Source organism: Xiphophorus maculatus, chromosome 3 (genome assembly GCF_002775205.1).
Source record: "Xiphophorus maculatus strain JP 163 A chromosome 3, X_maculatus-5.0-male, whole genome shotgun sequence".
In the NCBI taxonomy this organism is placed as follows: Eukaryota; Metazoa; Chordata; class Actinopteri; order Cyprinodontiformes; family Poeciliidae; genus Xiphophorus; species Xiphophorus maculatus.
The window spans coordinates 9100116-9116512 of record NC_036445.1 but is presented as its reverse complement, the minus strand read 5'-3'; the positions used below and the strand labels follow the sequence as shown (position 1 = coordinate 9116512).

The following is a 16397-nucleotide window of genomic DNA, read 5'->3' as shown; positions in this document are numbered from 1 at the left end:
GCTAGGTAGTAGGGCTGTGCTTGCCTGGGGTTGCTAGGTAATGACACAGTGCCCGCCAAATGTGACTTAACAATCCGGAGGACACCAAAAAACATAAACTTATTTTCAAAAAATCGGCTGGGTGATTTTCCTAAGCACTTGGGTTGTTTTTAGAAGCAGTTGAAATCAAAATGGAAGTACAAAAACTTTCAAAATGGGAATTTTGCACAACCATTTGGTATACAGTACAGATTAATGTAGTTTCTGATCATAGCATATCTGTATAAATTATTCTTTTAATATTTCTGAAGCAGTTGAGACCAAAATGGAAGTAAAAAAAAATCCCTGTAAGAAAGGGAAAGCCCTAGGCAGAGTAAAAGCCCATATCACAATCTCATTGAGATGCTGTGACTTGAAATGTGCTGTACATAGATAAATCAGATGCAGCTACACAAAGAGTTTCCTTTCATCTCACCTGGGAGGAAACAACTTCAGGAATTCCTGTTTGACAGAGTCATATTGAACTCTTTGAGATCAGTGCTCCTTCGTTTTCATCACAGCAAAGAGAAGTTTGTCTCAGAGACCAAATCAAACAGTAACTTTGTCGAGAGTGACACCAGTTTTGCATATTTTTCTCTTCTGGCTGTCATTTGGCCTCTCATTCAAACTATTTATATGAACTCTTGAAGGTGCAGAGAAACATCAGCCCCCCGCTTTCTGATGTCAAGTTGCGACTTTGCTTTTCATCATTTTTGCTCCCTTATCATGTGTAGAGTTAAAGAGGCTGTGGTCTTTTTCTCTGATCAAAACGCAGCCATTTCCTCTGATCTGCAAGCAGAGCTTTCACATTAGATTTGATGAATGAACTGTCATGACTGTGAAAGATTAAATAGTGATGTGGGAAAGGAAGAGATAAAGAAGTATGTTTCCCATCACCACTTCCAGCTTTGGTCTCACACTAGGCTCCCTTTGAACAAATATCAATTCATCTTCCTGTACATAAAATGCACAATTTCTACAGTTACTAAGTTTCTTGATACAATTAAACAAATGGGATATATAGTTGTGATTTACTGGCTTTAGAAACTTGCTTTTTAGTTGTGATGAGGACAGTTTTTCACAACCTGTAGTACTCAATTATGAACATACAACTTGTCAGATGTGTGACAAAATTTGAACAGTTTTACAATGAAGAATGGGAGAAAACTGCAGCGTCCAGATGTGCAAACATAACTGTGACCTAACCACACAGACTCTGTGCACTGAGTTAAGAGGTGATGAATATATATGTAATTACATGTTTTATGTTTCATATTTTTATTCATATTTTTTTGCAAAAATCTGTTTTCACTGTGAGTTCTTGTTGTTGTTGTTAATTTTGCCAAATTTTGCTGTCCATGATTAATTTGCAAAAAACAAAAAAGAGGCTAAAACATCCAAGGTAGTGTATACTTTTAATTGCCACCATATTGTTGGCAAGCACAGTTAGAATGTGTGAGACACAAAATGATATAGCCGACCCAAAATTAAATATTGCAATAAGGATTGTGCAGCTAAAAAATTAATTTGAGTATTCCTCACCAGGCATCATGATTAAGTTTTTGTTAAACAGCAGGTGTTTAATCGTCATTTAGCTGCTTTTAATTCAGCATTACCAAATCTACATTTCAGTTGAGTGGCCTGGTTGATTCAGATAAACTCTGTACAAGCACTGCATATTAGATGAATAGCTCACCAGGTTATCATTAACTACTGGACTATTGGATTATCTTTGTGTCTGTTGCATTTCTGGTCGATAAGCGTTTGACCAGAAAATAATGATGTGTGTCAAAGCAGAGAACTCACAGCTAAATATGCTCATTAAATCAGGGATAACAGATAGTGAGTTCAGTTTCAGGATTCAATTTGATGTGAGTATAAAAAAACTTTTTAATTAGTTACTTTTACTTCTGATTAAAGGAAGCAGCATTTTAAAATCCTCCATCGGTCTTTGTCTCCTTTGTCTCTCTCCGTTCTTGACCAGGATGTCGTCTGATCTCAAGACACTCCGCAGAAACTCACAGCAGATGGAGAGTGTGGGAGTTTCAAGTATTCATGAGCCTTTTCAGCACCAAACACGCTCCTCTGAGTGTGTCATGCTGAGTTTTTCTCCCCAAAGCTGCCCTCTCCTCTTCGACTTTCACTCTCTGTTTCCTTCCTTCATGCAACACTTTCGCCGTCACTCCCCCATCCTCATCTTTTCCTCCATTCTCCTCTCCTAATCTGCCATCCTCCATCTCCTCTGCCTACTTCTGATCGATTTCTTAAAACCCACCACTTGATGAGGCAGTGTTTTTTCTTTCATGCAGCACCCCATAGCTCACACCCCTAAGGTTGCACAGCTGTATGTAGGTCAACCCCACCTCCTCCATCTGTTTCCCGCTCCCCTCCCCTCCTCCTCTTCAGACTGCCCTACTTTCAGCTGGATCCACAATCCCAATGACATCACCCTCTCTTTACATTTTTTTATTTCTGCAAGCTAGCAATATGGATGCTAGTCACTGCACCACTTTCCCACCTTACTACTGACTTTAATCTCCTCCACAGCTAGCATGATACCCCCGCCTGCAGTCCTAAAAATAAACCCTGCAGCGTGGGAGATTGTGATGAGGTCTCGGTCCTTTGGTTCCCATTTGCATCCACGGTGCTCAGTCGCTGGGCTGTTGCTCATCCACAGCAACTGCTTTGTTGCCACGGAGATCAGCATCAAAACACGGGCAAAATAACCCCAACCTACTCCTACTCCTTTTCCCATTCAGTCCAGCTCTTCGCTCTGTCTGTTGCTCTCTTTTTTTGCTGCTGCTGCCTTCCGACAGTATTTTCTTTAGGATACAGTGCACCAAATAAATTGCAGGGTTTTTAGCTTAATGCAGAGGTTTTGAGGTTGCAACACAGCAAGTCCCTCTTTTGAATTAGCATTGCATCATAAATGTACAGTTTTTTGCAAAAGTATTCATACTTTTTAAACTTTTTCTCACTTTGTCAAGTTATAATCAGAAACTTTCATGAGATAATTATGCAGTAGACTGACTAGTTTCATAACTGTGAAATGGAAAAGAAAATTATTCATGGTTTTCTAAATTTTTTACAACCAAAATCCCGAACAGTATCATAGCAAATAAAATAAAATCACTGCAATAACATGACAACTAATTAGTAAATCCTAATTAGATACACCAGACAGGTCAGGGTTAAAGTGGTGGAGAAGTTTCAAGCAGGATAAGGTTGTGAAAATCGTTCAAAGCTTTGAATATTTAATGGAGCAGTGTTCAATCCATCATCCAAAACTGAAATGAGTCACTCCAAAGCAAGACATGGCCGTCTACCAAAAGTGTCGGACCGCTCAAGGAGTGCATAAATCAGAGAAGCAGCAAAGAGGGTATTAATAATTAGGTGGAAATTGGTGTATAAATCAGTTACTTTAACAGCCATGCAGTACTTTGTAAAATTCAAAGAAAATAAAAAGAAGTTTGTGGTTGAAAGGTATACTGAAAGGTCCTAAAAAGCTCTCATACTATTTTATTTGTTTAACCTCTCCCTGTGTACATTTATTTACATTCATATATAAATAAATGAATTAGAGTACAGAAAGATAGGTATATAGGAATACATGTAGGTTGTTAGCATACAAATATGCAAAATTTGGGCATAACAAGCACTAGGTGGGAGAAAATAATGTGGTAGGCGATCAGCAGGGATTGGTGAGATACATAAACCTCCTTGGCTGAACTTAAACTGGACGTTGTTTCAAAGCATCTGACACCAATGTACAAGAGGTTAAAATTATTTTAAAGAGGGAGCAGAGAAAGTACTGGAGTGACTGGAGTTTTCCAGTGTAGTCCCTCCCCCACTGGTTGCTGCCCACTGCTAGTCAGCTGGCTGAACAAAGGCTTCTACACTTTACTCTGTAAAACTGCAGACTAAAATTTCCCCAATCTGCTAGATTGATGTTTCCTGTCATTAAAAAGCCAAAGAGAAGCAAAAGCAGCACCAAGTCATCATTTGTATTAATATAACACAATCTTCAAGAATAGAGTTGGTAAGATAGGAGCTGCTAGAAGTTATTGTAATCATTGTTTATTTTAAAGTATTGTGTAAGTGTTGCAAGACTGTGGTACTTTTACTTCAGGGAATAATAAATTAAGGAAAGGAAAATAGATTATATGGAAATAAATAGCATGAAAGAATGATTTATTTGTATGGTAGGGTCTCAATATTCACTGAAATAATTTCTAAACAACATTTGCTTGGTTATTTACTGTATCTATATTTCTAGTAAGATTCACACCAGTTGTATCGCCTCACCTGCCTTTTTCTCAGGCTGATTCTTGCTCTCAGGTGCCTATACTGCCTTTCTCACCTCCCCCCTCTTCATTTTCTTCGATCTACCATCCCTTCAACTTCCCACCACACTCCTGACTGTCCTTGTCAGTGTCTTTTTAAGCTCGCTCATCCCCCTACTCAGCAATCTCAAACGCATCTATCCTCTTTGTTGTTCTTGTCTTGATCCTTTTCTTGTTAAACTTATAATAGATATATTAATATAAGTATATATCTGGATTTTCTGTCCTCACTCGTAACTTTTGCTCATTACCAATTAAATATATTCAACATTCAAAATATTACAACAATGAGTATTCTAGGGAGATTAGGGGCCACCATATGCTACAAGATACATTTTAATTCATACTGGGATACATACAGTCCTGAAAAACTATTGTTCCTTTTATTCATTTCTACAAATTATCAAACAAATACTCTAGTAATCTTGAAATAAAGTAAGAACATGGTAATTTTTTGCTATCCTGTAGGATGGTAGCGCTATTTTAGACAGCTGATGGACTGAATACTGAAGCAAACCAACTTTTTGTCACCTGCTGATCAGCTAGAAATCCATAATTGAATTTCTAAACAACATTTAGTGCTTGTGTGATAAACTGTCACCAGATTCTAGCTGCTGTATCTGTTTTATAGGTACATCAGAACCTGTGTTTCTATTACAAATATGCCCAAATCTTTGTCGATATATCTTTGCTAATATAAAATAACCATAATTTCACAATTGCAATCTTTCCATTAAATACAAAATTAAATTAAAATCATGTGAATAAGCTTGTTCACATGATAGGTCATTAAAAATCATGGCAGAGATGGATGTTAAATGAAATACATTCATATTTCAGCAATAGCGCTCTGTTATTATCTATCAGCCATCAGAGGAGATGTTGGCGTCTTATTCAGGCATTGGAGCAGCGAGCCTCTTATATCTGGGAGAGGTTACCTTTGCAGCAACATCCAGCTGTGTTGGTCACGTGACTCGTGTAATGTGAAAACAGAGTTTCTTATGCAGTTTTTGTGAAATACATCCATTTTGATAAGGCCAAAAAAAAACACACCATATACTACTGGAAAAGCTTTCTTTGAAGAACACATGCATTTGGTTACATTCATTCATTGCCTTTTTTTTTATTTTACATCCCAATCTCAGAATTTTGTTTTGTTATCCTCAGTGAATGTCTAATATTTTATAAAAGCCCTGATCTGTCTGATTTCTTCTGCAATTATTTAATCTTTCCCTAATTATAATTACCAATGCAGTGCAACAAACATTGAAAAATTCAAATGTTGAAGCTTGCAGCAGCTGCAGTCTCCTTCTGCATAGTGGAAAAGTTGTTTTCAGCTAGTGGTTGCCAATTCCTCGGTCATCTGAAGATAATTTCTGCCAATGGTCTAAAGGTCTTAGTGAGATGCTTTAGCCAAAAATAATTAGGCAAGAAAAAAGAATCTAAAACTTCACATCTTCTACTTTTCCTTAATTAGAAACCTTATGGTCTTGTCTCACCTGCGCTTGCGCAACTTCTTGTTCTCCGTCTTGAGCACGTGGAGTTTTTTGGCGAAGCAGACGATGATCATGAAGAGCAGCAAGACCACCAGGGCCAAGGCGCCCACGGCGAGGCACATCACCTGGAACTCGGTCACCACCGACTCGCAACGCGCACCTTTGTGCCAAATGTAGTCCTGGACATTGCATCTGAAACAAAGACAGACAAGGGGAACCATGGTGAAAAAGTCAGGTGAAAGGAAAAGGTGAGCAAAACACAACAAGAAATACAAAAAAGTGTCAAATGGATTTAAACTTGCCATTTGCACCTTTTTGGGTATTATGGGTATGATTGTTCAAGTATTTTGATATTAGTAATTACATATATTAAGCTATTAGGGAAATTGCATTGCTACTAATATACACTCATGGGATTAGTATGAACAACATCAACAAGGGACAAATTAGCAGCCAAGTGCTGGAGCTCAAATAAGTATTATTAATTGACTGTCATCATTGTTACCACCTCTGTAAAAGCTGGAGTTTTGGTCTGGAGCATACATATATACAGAATACCAAGACAGAACAACATCAGCAATGACCACAGAGAAACAGTCAAATTGGGAAGGACCTCAAGTTAAAAAAATGTACAAAAAAATCAAGGAGCTCCTTTTAGACTCTACAGGCATCATTTAGCACATTAAAAGATAAAATGACAGAAACAGACCAAACAGGTAGCCATGTTTATAAGAGTTAACAGAAGAAAACTCTTCTGTATTGCAGCATGACCTAACTAACAAATTCCTTCTTTCTATGAACCACAATATATCTGTAAAAGAGTCCACTGGACAAATGAGACCAAAGTAAAGATGTTTAATCATAATGTCCAGTTCATGTTTAGTAAAAACTGAACATACAAAACATGAAACTGTCAAGCATGGAGGTGGAAGGATGATGATTAGGGCTTATTCTGCAACCACTGGACCATACAGTCTTTACTTCTACATGTACCTCCTTACAAACTAATGCATTTGTAGAGTCAAATGTGAGGGAATCTGTTGGAAAGGCTGTTGCTTGAAGTAAAAACAGATGATGAAGAGAACAATGTCTCAAACACAGCAGGACATCTACAACAGACTGATGGAAAAAGTAAAGAATCAACATGTCACAATGACCCAGTCATCGTGAAGAACTCAACATGAAATGCTGTAGAAAGAGCTGTGTGGAAACCCAACTCTGCAAAATTAACTGAAACAGTATAAAAAAGAAGATGAAATTCCTACGTGAGTAATAGAATAATAGAATAGAATAGAATAGAATTACTTTATTCATCCCAGCAGGGAAATTATTTCGCAGTTACAGCAGCATAGAGACAAGACACACAACAACCACCACTGAGTAGCAATTGTAGACAAGATAAAATAAAAATAAAATATAACATGCTGTCAATATAAAAAGTAGCTTAGAGCAGTCCTTGCAAGGATTCAAAAATGCAGAAACAGTATGTATTTGTAAATATATGTACAGCAAGTATAAGAGAGATTAAAAGAATATTATATAATCCTGGCTATAAAGTTATTTACTGCTGAAGCTTTTTTCCGCAGAGTTTGATTAATGCCTGATTCAGAAAGCATAAAGACTGTACTTAGCCTCACTGATAATGGAACGTGAACAAGGAAAAACCACCTGAGGTGATTTTCCATACAGATGGCGGCTTTAGCTCATAAATGCGCACCCAGCAGCTGTCAAAAATACTAAGTCAGAAAAGACATTTATAAGATTTAACAAACCACACATGTGGACTCACACACAAGACACACACAGATACCATCTGAGTCCCTTGCTCCTTTTATAAGTGTCTGGTAAAGTGCAGAGTTCGCCTGGGGAGGGGACCAGAACCACAGAGGCAGATGACTTTGTCTGCCCAAAGTTTATCATGAAACTAGCAAACATATCTCAATACCTCATGAAACTACTGACCCTTTACACATGGCGTTCAGAAAGCGGCCCATTCGTCATGAGGGACGTCAAAACAAACTATGTGTTCCTGTAAAGCTTGCAAAAAATCAGAAAGATGATCGCTTTAATTTAGTTGATTTCACTATAAAAATGACCATAGGGTGCTGCACAAACAGATCAAAATGCATTTTATCATTAATCTTTTGATTGGCACAGACAATGGCAAAAGATAGCAGTCATGAAAATGGAATATTTTACAAGATGGTATTTTTTCTAACAAAACAAGCATGAACAAAAATGATTGTGAAATTTGAAAATACATTATGGGGAAAAACCTATTTTTAAAACCTAACAAAGCTTCCAAAGTACTTTTAAAACTTCTATCCTAGATTTATGTTATACATTTTTATTGCGTGGAGATGTTGGGGACATTAACAAGAAAAAAGTTGTAATCAAAAAGGTGATTGGTTATGTTTCAAGTTTTGGAAATTTGTTGAAGAAACTATCCAAAAACAAAGATTTTAAAGAAAATAATAATAATAAAAAATATATATATATATATATATATATATATATATATATATATATATATATATATATATATATATATATATATATATATATATATATATATATATATATATATATATACTGTATATATATATAGAACACCTGTTCCACTGTCTTCAAGCTACATTTTAAAAATATAACGTTATATCACACTCTTTATTCACCTTTATCATTTAGGAGAGCAGTACTATGTTCATTGTTACAGGATTTCACAATCTTGGCTATGATAGCTGCTTAAAATATATTTTTATAAAGATTTTTATGGCTTTCACAGCAAACTGGGGTGAAAAAGGGTAGCTTCAAGTGAAAACTGAGCAAGACATGTACTGCTGTCTTTTCACCCTCTCTGTAACATGTCTCTATAGAGGAACTGAGATGAAGACATTGTAAAGAGAGTGAAGAGTTTGAAGTTTGCTGATCCTATACGCTTTTCCACATGTAGGTGCGTTCCCTTCACGGCTCGTTTTCCTGAATCCTTCCTGAATATCTTTCTTTCATTTGCCAGCTGAGAGGAAGAGCTGCCAAAGAGCCAGGAGACATTTTGAGTGTGTGGGCATGTGTGCGAGGAGGAGAGAGGGGAGCGATGGAGACTGATATCACATTTTCAAGGAGACTTCAGTGCACTCAACCTCTGAGTGTTTCTGTGTTTGTACAAAAGAAGAGGTTTATGTAAGTCGGCGCAAGAAGAAGAGTGGGGGTAGAGAGGAAAATAAAATGAGGATAGAGGGATGCAGAAAGGATGAGGAGGGAAAATTATGTGCTGGTCTCTATGGCAACACAGCTGAGCAGCAAACGGAGCAGACATGGAGCTGACATGTCATGCCTTCACAGGCAAGCTGAAAAAGGGAGGGAAAAATCCTCTTTAGCATCCAGCTCAACATTCCTCTTCTGTATTCCTGGCCTTGTTTCTGTAATCCCTCTCCTGCTATTTGTCTTTTTGAAAATTTATTTTCATACTCACTGCCGCTCTTTCGCTGTCCTACTTCCCTCCAAAGAGCTCCAGCTGATGCACATCTCCCGCTTTTAGGTTGTGCAGCCAAATTGTTTTCACCTTGGCTTATTATTAAAATGAGGAAGGTGAAGTCGTAAGTGAACTTAATTATCTCTGACAAGGTATTAGCACCGCAGAACTGTGACATTAGAAACTACACACAGAGTTTGGTGAATGGCACACTGTGCTTCTGTTGAAAAAGAGTTGCTAATAAACATTGTTTAGTTGTCAAAATGAAAGTTTCTTTAAGCTAAAAAGAATTTTCTCTCTCACTGTAGTGTAGTAACATGTGGTCTGCTGATGGAGTAGTGATGCCGACAGGATCAATGAACGTATTCACTAAGTCAAAGTAAATCAATAGTTACAACCTGCAGACATTTGAGTCAGTGAGGAAAAGGAGAATGTCAATAAACAAGTTTCTGATCGTCATAAACATAGAAAGTAAGGTTTCTTCCCCTGCAGACTCAGGCAACTCCTTTGTTTTTGCCCACAGAAAATCTGTCTTGCTTTTACTAATGCTTTAGAAAAATTCACAAGTTGGTTTTATTGCTAGTAGTTCTTTTTTCATTTTACTCTAAATTAGTTCATTTGAAAGTGTGATAGGCTATGTGTAAAAAGTGGATTTGCAAAGAAATGCTGAAGGTTAAAGTGTTAATGTTGGCCAGTTCTGTTTTTCTTTTAAGACATATAATTTGAAACAATATATGAACAGCATTCAAAACACAATTGTCCAGCCTTCCTCTGATCATTAAATATTGATATTAGAACCAGAGGGAAATTCAATCATCACATTTTTAATTTGCACAGTATTGCAGTAGCAAAAGAAGTAGTAGGAGGCAATATAGGTCTTTCAGGTTCCTTTCAATCTGCTTGTAAATAATATCTTTGGCCAGTTAGATAAACTTCCAATGACTTTATGGACATACCTGGTAAGGAATTCAGTCATAGCATATTGTAATAACTACAGCTTTCTTTTAAGTAGCTTCTTTTATCTTTGCGCTTCCTTTGATCTCAATTTTAAACCCCTCAGTTATATAGACAATTACTAACTTTTAGATTTGTTCACATTTTAACCACTTTCACACAGAAAAGCATTGTAGAAACCACAGTTTGTAAGTGTGATATGATGGATTACATATGATGGATTAGGTGACCAAAGAAAAAATATTTTTTTGAGTTTCGAACCAGCAAGACGCAGCTTAGACTCCATAAAGTTTGAAAATTATCCAAATCTGGTTAATAGACAACCAGACTGCAAAGCTCTCCTGCTATAGTAATATACAGTATATCAATTATATTAAGTTATCTTTGCTAAAAGCTTATAAACATGCATTTATCATGAGTATTTGAATGCAGTCAACAATATCTGTCATTGTTAGGAAAACAAAAAGAAGAGTTTAAGAGACACAGAAACAGTAAATAAAGTACAAAGAGATTAAGCCATATTGAATGAAGCCGTTTTCATGGATGTCTATGGGATTAAGACAAAACAAACAGATGATTTCTGATCTAATTAATAAGACTGTTGGGGCACTATAAGACTAGCTGACAACATCTTTTATTTTCAAATAAATTTGGCTCAGGTCAATCTTTGTGAATGTCTTAATCCCTGAAAAACTTTAAAGCCTAAAGCAGCTACAAAGAGAAACCAATGGAGCCAAACTTTTCAACAGGCATGAAAGAGCTTCTACAATCAGGCTTGTTCAAAAACTCCCAACACTTCTGTGGTTTACATGAGACGCCAACAACAGTTATTCCCACTATGAAGTCACCACACATCCCATTACAGTTTTATTCACTTTCCAACCCATCATTATCTATGTTGCCATGGTTCTCCACAGCCATATGAGAAGTAATGTCAAAATCTAAAAGAACCACAGAAGAACTGGCACTGGGACAGAAAAAAAAGAATACAAGATAGTAAATCCTCTGACTGTTTAGCTAATTAAGCTAGAAGATGGGCGTGTTTCATTCTAGAGGAGTATAGGGTACAAATAGTGCTGCAGCACAATAAGATCTATGCTGGGTTTCTCAGGAAGAATGGAACGTGACAAACAGGAATAAGCAGAGAGTAAAAAAATCGAGCTCCTCCTCCTGCTGCCTCCCTGTGGTTCTACTGGCATCTGGAGAAATACACGGCTCCAGGTCAGAAACAATCAATCACAGCCAGGAGGAATGTCTTACTGCTGTCAATTATGCTTATGTACGCGCTACTCCCAAGACACACTGCTTGTGTTGCTGCTGTTAAATTATTGAAACTGCTGAGGGTACTGTCTTATTCGTCATTATATAAACAAATATAATTGACTATATAATTATTTTTCAGATCTCAAATAATTGCATAATTGACTCATTATTATTAGTTGAAATCTGAATAAAGCCTTGAAAAATATTTTCTATTTTATAAAAAATAAAACAAAGTAAACACTGTTTTCTGGAACCTGATTTAAAAAGTCAAGAAATTAGCTAATATCTAATAGCTAATATAAAATATCTTAAATTAGGTCTTTGTTGATTTTGTTGGACAGAGTTATTCTGGGAACATTTCCCTCTCTGTCATGTTCTTCTTTTTAGATGTAACACATTGCGCAGATCTGCCTCTTCGTATGCTTAGGGCCTGCACCTTCTGGCAGTTTTACACAGGAATAGAATTTCAAATATTTTTTTGAATATAGATTGGCATCTCATGAAGTTCTGGACTCAAAATGGTTTCCTAAAACTTTTGACCTATGACTCAACGTTGCCTCTATAGCTGTGGAGAAAGAAAATGGTTATTTAAATATCCCATTATAGCAACAACCCAGATCCAGCATAGGAACTGGTCCAGTGGGAAAACACTGCTGGAGGTATGAAAGCTTCAGTTTTACCCGTAGGAGAGATGAATGGTTGTTGCTTAGCTGTAGGAAACATGAAGTAAGAACATAAGAAGAGACAGAATGCATTTTGACAAGGTCATAGGAAGGTTAAAGGGGAACAACCTAACAGAAGGTAAGACCTAAACAAGCTGCATCTGAACTGACAGGAGAGGGTATGCAACAGTGTTGAATATATTAGCATTAAGTCCAGATTTGCATGAAAAATAGTACTATTTTTAAACATGTCCTGCCTAAGGCTGATATTTTTTTATGCCAGGATTGCAGAGGAGGAAGAAAAAAACTGAGTCGAGTATCCAGAAGCGGCTGGATGTGTGGCTAAAAGGCCAGCAGAGGACAGGAGAGACTCGGGATCTCTTTAAGAAAAAAAATCAATAACTTGAACTGCGATTCTGGCACTGAGATCCACATTTGACATTCTGTTTCCAAATAATTGGGAACTTTCTCATTCGCTAGGGGCGTTGGGAGGGGAAGAGAAACTAAGGGTCAAGCTGAGGTAAAGATTAAAACACTGGAAAAGATTTTACAAGGTTGACAGAGAGAAGGAGGAAAGACTGGAGTTTGATCTCACCCGATTACACATTTAAACAAGACAGATGGACCTTTTTTATATTTATTTATATGGGAAAAGATGTGCCCACCACTGAGTCAGAATGAGGTAAAACTCATGGAAAATAGCTACATAACTTAATTGGTTGCCATTGCAGAATTTCATTGTTTCAGTCTTTACATCACTGGGTGGAGAACACTCAGAAGGGGCAATGCATCAGGGTTGGGGAGGACAAGGGAAAAAATATCCTGTAAACATTAGTTAAATGATACAATTTTACTGGAATTCATAAAAAAAACCCTTGGCAGATTAAGCTGAACTGTTCTTCTCAGGGCTGGAGAAGTCTGGATAAGGTTTGAAAGACATAAAATGAAAACCAAGATCAATATCTTGAAACTCTTTTGGCTTTGCACCAATTTTCTCTCACAGTTAAAGCTTGGTGTGTGTTCAAAACACCTTAGGGAAAATTTACATATTCACTGTCAACTGTGGTTGCACTTTGAAGGACACTGGCTTAAGCTTCTAGCTCCTACTTTGCATTAAGCTGAAGTCAACTCAGACATCTCAGGGGAGTCAAACAAAGACCTGTCAGTTCAGGAAAGTCCAAGCAAAACGTTTAAACTCAAAGTTATTGATCTTAAATTAAGATAAATTAGCAACAACATGGAAGCAGAAACAAGCCAGCTTAAATATTTCTAATAAATCCGTTTTCACTATGCTGATATCTTTCTTTTTCAAGGTCTAAGCAAAGCATCACAAAATCTACAAACAAATTATATTTGCCTGCTTTACAAGCTTATCAACAGTGTCCTCTAAATGAACATTTAGAGTATTTAGAGCAAAGAGCATTTCTGAGCAGGAAAGTGAACTTGGTACGTTCTTGCATGCAGCTTGTGACATCTGGTTAGCAAAACATAAACACCTAATTTGGCTTATTTCTGTTTGCTTGTCACATTTACATATTGTTTCCCGCCGAGCTGTCGGCGTGACTCGGCTACATCCCATCATTCCTGCTGTTTTATACACACCGAGGCTGCTAACGACTCAAACGACTCATTCAGAGGAGATCTACAGATCCAACTGTACCCAAAACCTATTTGCATAAACCTCTGGATCCCTGGAGAGCAGTCACGACACCATAAACTGCAAACTAATTACTGATTCACAGATGGGTCCCTTGTCACATTTAACTGCAACCACTCGCTGAAGCTGAAAGGGATGTTTTCAACAAAACTGCTCCGCTCATGACCCTGACAAGAAGGCAGTAAATCAGCGCTGCAGAAACTCAGTTTGCTCTTAGGAGGTTAAATATGGACATAAACAACCTCTTGCTGCACCAGACAATAAAAAATAAGGTGATTGCAGGGGGTTTGTCAATCAGGAGATGATTTATTTTGCAATTACTGGGAAAAAATATATAATATTTGGGAACCATATCAGCTGGAGAGATAGATTTTCACCAGGATTTACAACGTTCAATGGAGAGAGAATACATCCAACATACATCCAACCTCTCTGAAAAATAATTTTCAGAGAGGTTGCAAAGAATCAAAAGTATCTAATTGAATAAAAGTGTCAATTAGATCCTAGTCAGGAGAAGGGTTTAAAAGTGAACATCATTACACATAGTCTATGTCACAGTGAAGGGAGTGACAGATAACTGAAGAAAATATAGGACAACATGTTCTTACGTTATTGTCTTCACAATAATAAAGGACAGTTTTCCCGAACTGGTTAAAGAGGCAGCCAAAAGACCAAACGTAATTGTGAAGAACAACAGCAATTTATGAAGAGCGCTGGCTGTGTCCTAGCTCTCAAAATATGTTGGACAATGAGTTATGGTCTAATGACATCAAACTTTGGGGTTCAATCATTGGAATCTCAGTATTCACTGTAGTTACAGATCACAGTAACCAGAAAAATGACTAAAATCCATGAATACTTCAATCTTCCCCCTAAAAAAGTTTATAACTGCCTGCTTTAGCAGTGTAAACAAAACAGACTTGGTAAATGTTGTCAATTCTTGAAACAATATGCTGATAAACTCCAACTAAAGAAGACTAAATCCTGAGGTCAAAAGTGTTAATTTTGTATTTATTTATCTTATCTGTAAACAGATTTCTTTGCTACTATATGTAGAAAAGGTTTTAAAATAATTCACCATGACCTGACTTGACATTTTAACAGGGGTGTGTAAACATGTGAGAGCCACTGGAAGGAGTTTTGGTCCCACGTTGTGAACTTTGCATTTGTCATGTTGCCTTTATCTGCTGACATCTTGCCTCAAAAACAAAAGGCCTCTGGAGATACTGAGAGTTGAGTGAAATCATAATAAAGCATATATCTATGTTAAGCTTTACAAAACATTTCTTGGCCTATTAGCCTCAGCAACATAACATTTTAAAACTTTAAAGAATGACATGGCTCTATAACAGAACAAACCCAAGACCTAATAAATTCCTTCAGCATCTGGTTTGTTCTGCAGGAAAAAAAATTAACACTCAAATAAATTTGATATAAGTATATTAAAAGTAGATTAAGTCCATATTGGTTTTTCTTCTAAAATAAGAGCATAAAGCAGTCAGAGGTATCTAAAGTTGGCAAAAAGCAGAAACGGAGACCTGAACTCATTAGAGCATATTGATGTAAAACCATTTGAAAAGCTGTGAAAATCTGTTTTCACATGCAAACAGGTTTACAGTCTCAGCTGTGAAGTTCAGAGTCGAAGCTTAGATATCCTGCAGAGAGGCACACACCCAAAAGTTAATTTCAGCAAATGTTTTTGTGCGTTGTTAGGGATGAAGTAAGTTCACAAGATCCAGCTTGGCAAAAACAGTCGCTTTGCATGTGGGGGTGTGTGTTGGGGTGTGTGAGTCTGTGTGTGTCAGCCCCAGCCTCCTCAGCAGCCGTAAATCTTCCCCGTGTTAGACCTCTGACCTGACTCCACCTCTCGATGCTCTTTCACCTAAAATTGATCTCTGATACGCTCATAATCTTGCATGTGTTTTCATGACGCAAGCATGAAATCCCCCCAAAAAATGGACACAAACGGCTGTTGCTGCTCAAAGCTTCTCTTAATTACATCAAGCTGCAACACACACACACGCACGCCAGTAAATTTGACCTGGCTCGCCTGAGTCGTTTCCATGCTGGCAAGCATTATAAGGTTCTGACTCATTCTCTCACTCAGTTTCTCTCCACTCTACCTCCTCTGTTTCTCTCCACTTCTCACTCTGTTTCAGTACATCTCTCCACTTCTTGTTGACAATTTTTTGTTCTCATTACAAATGTTTGATCCTTCAAGCTCTTTTGCCCTGCCTTGGTTTCTTTATCTTGCTACATCTGTCTTTCTGACATATTATGGAGTCAAAAATGACCCGACTGCATTCAGAAAAAGGCACTTATGATGCAAAAAACTTTAAAATAACTACCCAAACTGACTGTGGACAGGTGTACAGATGGACAGCAGGTGTGGGACACTGGAAACTAAGAGGGACACTGCAGGGAAATGCAAGACAGATTACAAAGCCGCTCAATACACAAATCTCCCTGCTTCTTTCCATGCCACACACCCTCAGTCACCCGCTCCCTCTGCTTTCTCATCTCTTTCTCCGA

The 16397-nt window shown here is 37.4% G+C and overlaps 1 protein-coding gene across 7 annotated transcripts in view; it reads right to left on the bottom strand.

Moving 5' to 3' along the window:
* The window catches only part of cspg5 (chondroitin sulfate proteoglycan 5), a 52744-nt gene that overhangs the window by 10648 nt on the left and 25699 nt on the right, over positions 1-16397 (bottom strand). For all 7 annotated transcript variants that reach the window (XM_023330683.1, XM_023330682.1, XM_023330677.1 and 4 more), the window contains exon 3: positions 5861-6049. In XM_023330683.1, the coding sequence (XP_023186451.1) occupies positions 5861-6049 (189 nt within the window). The remainder of the gene's footprint in view (positions 1-5860; positions 6050-16397) is intronic.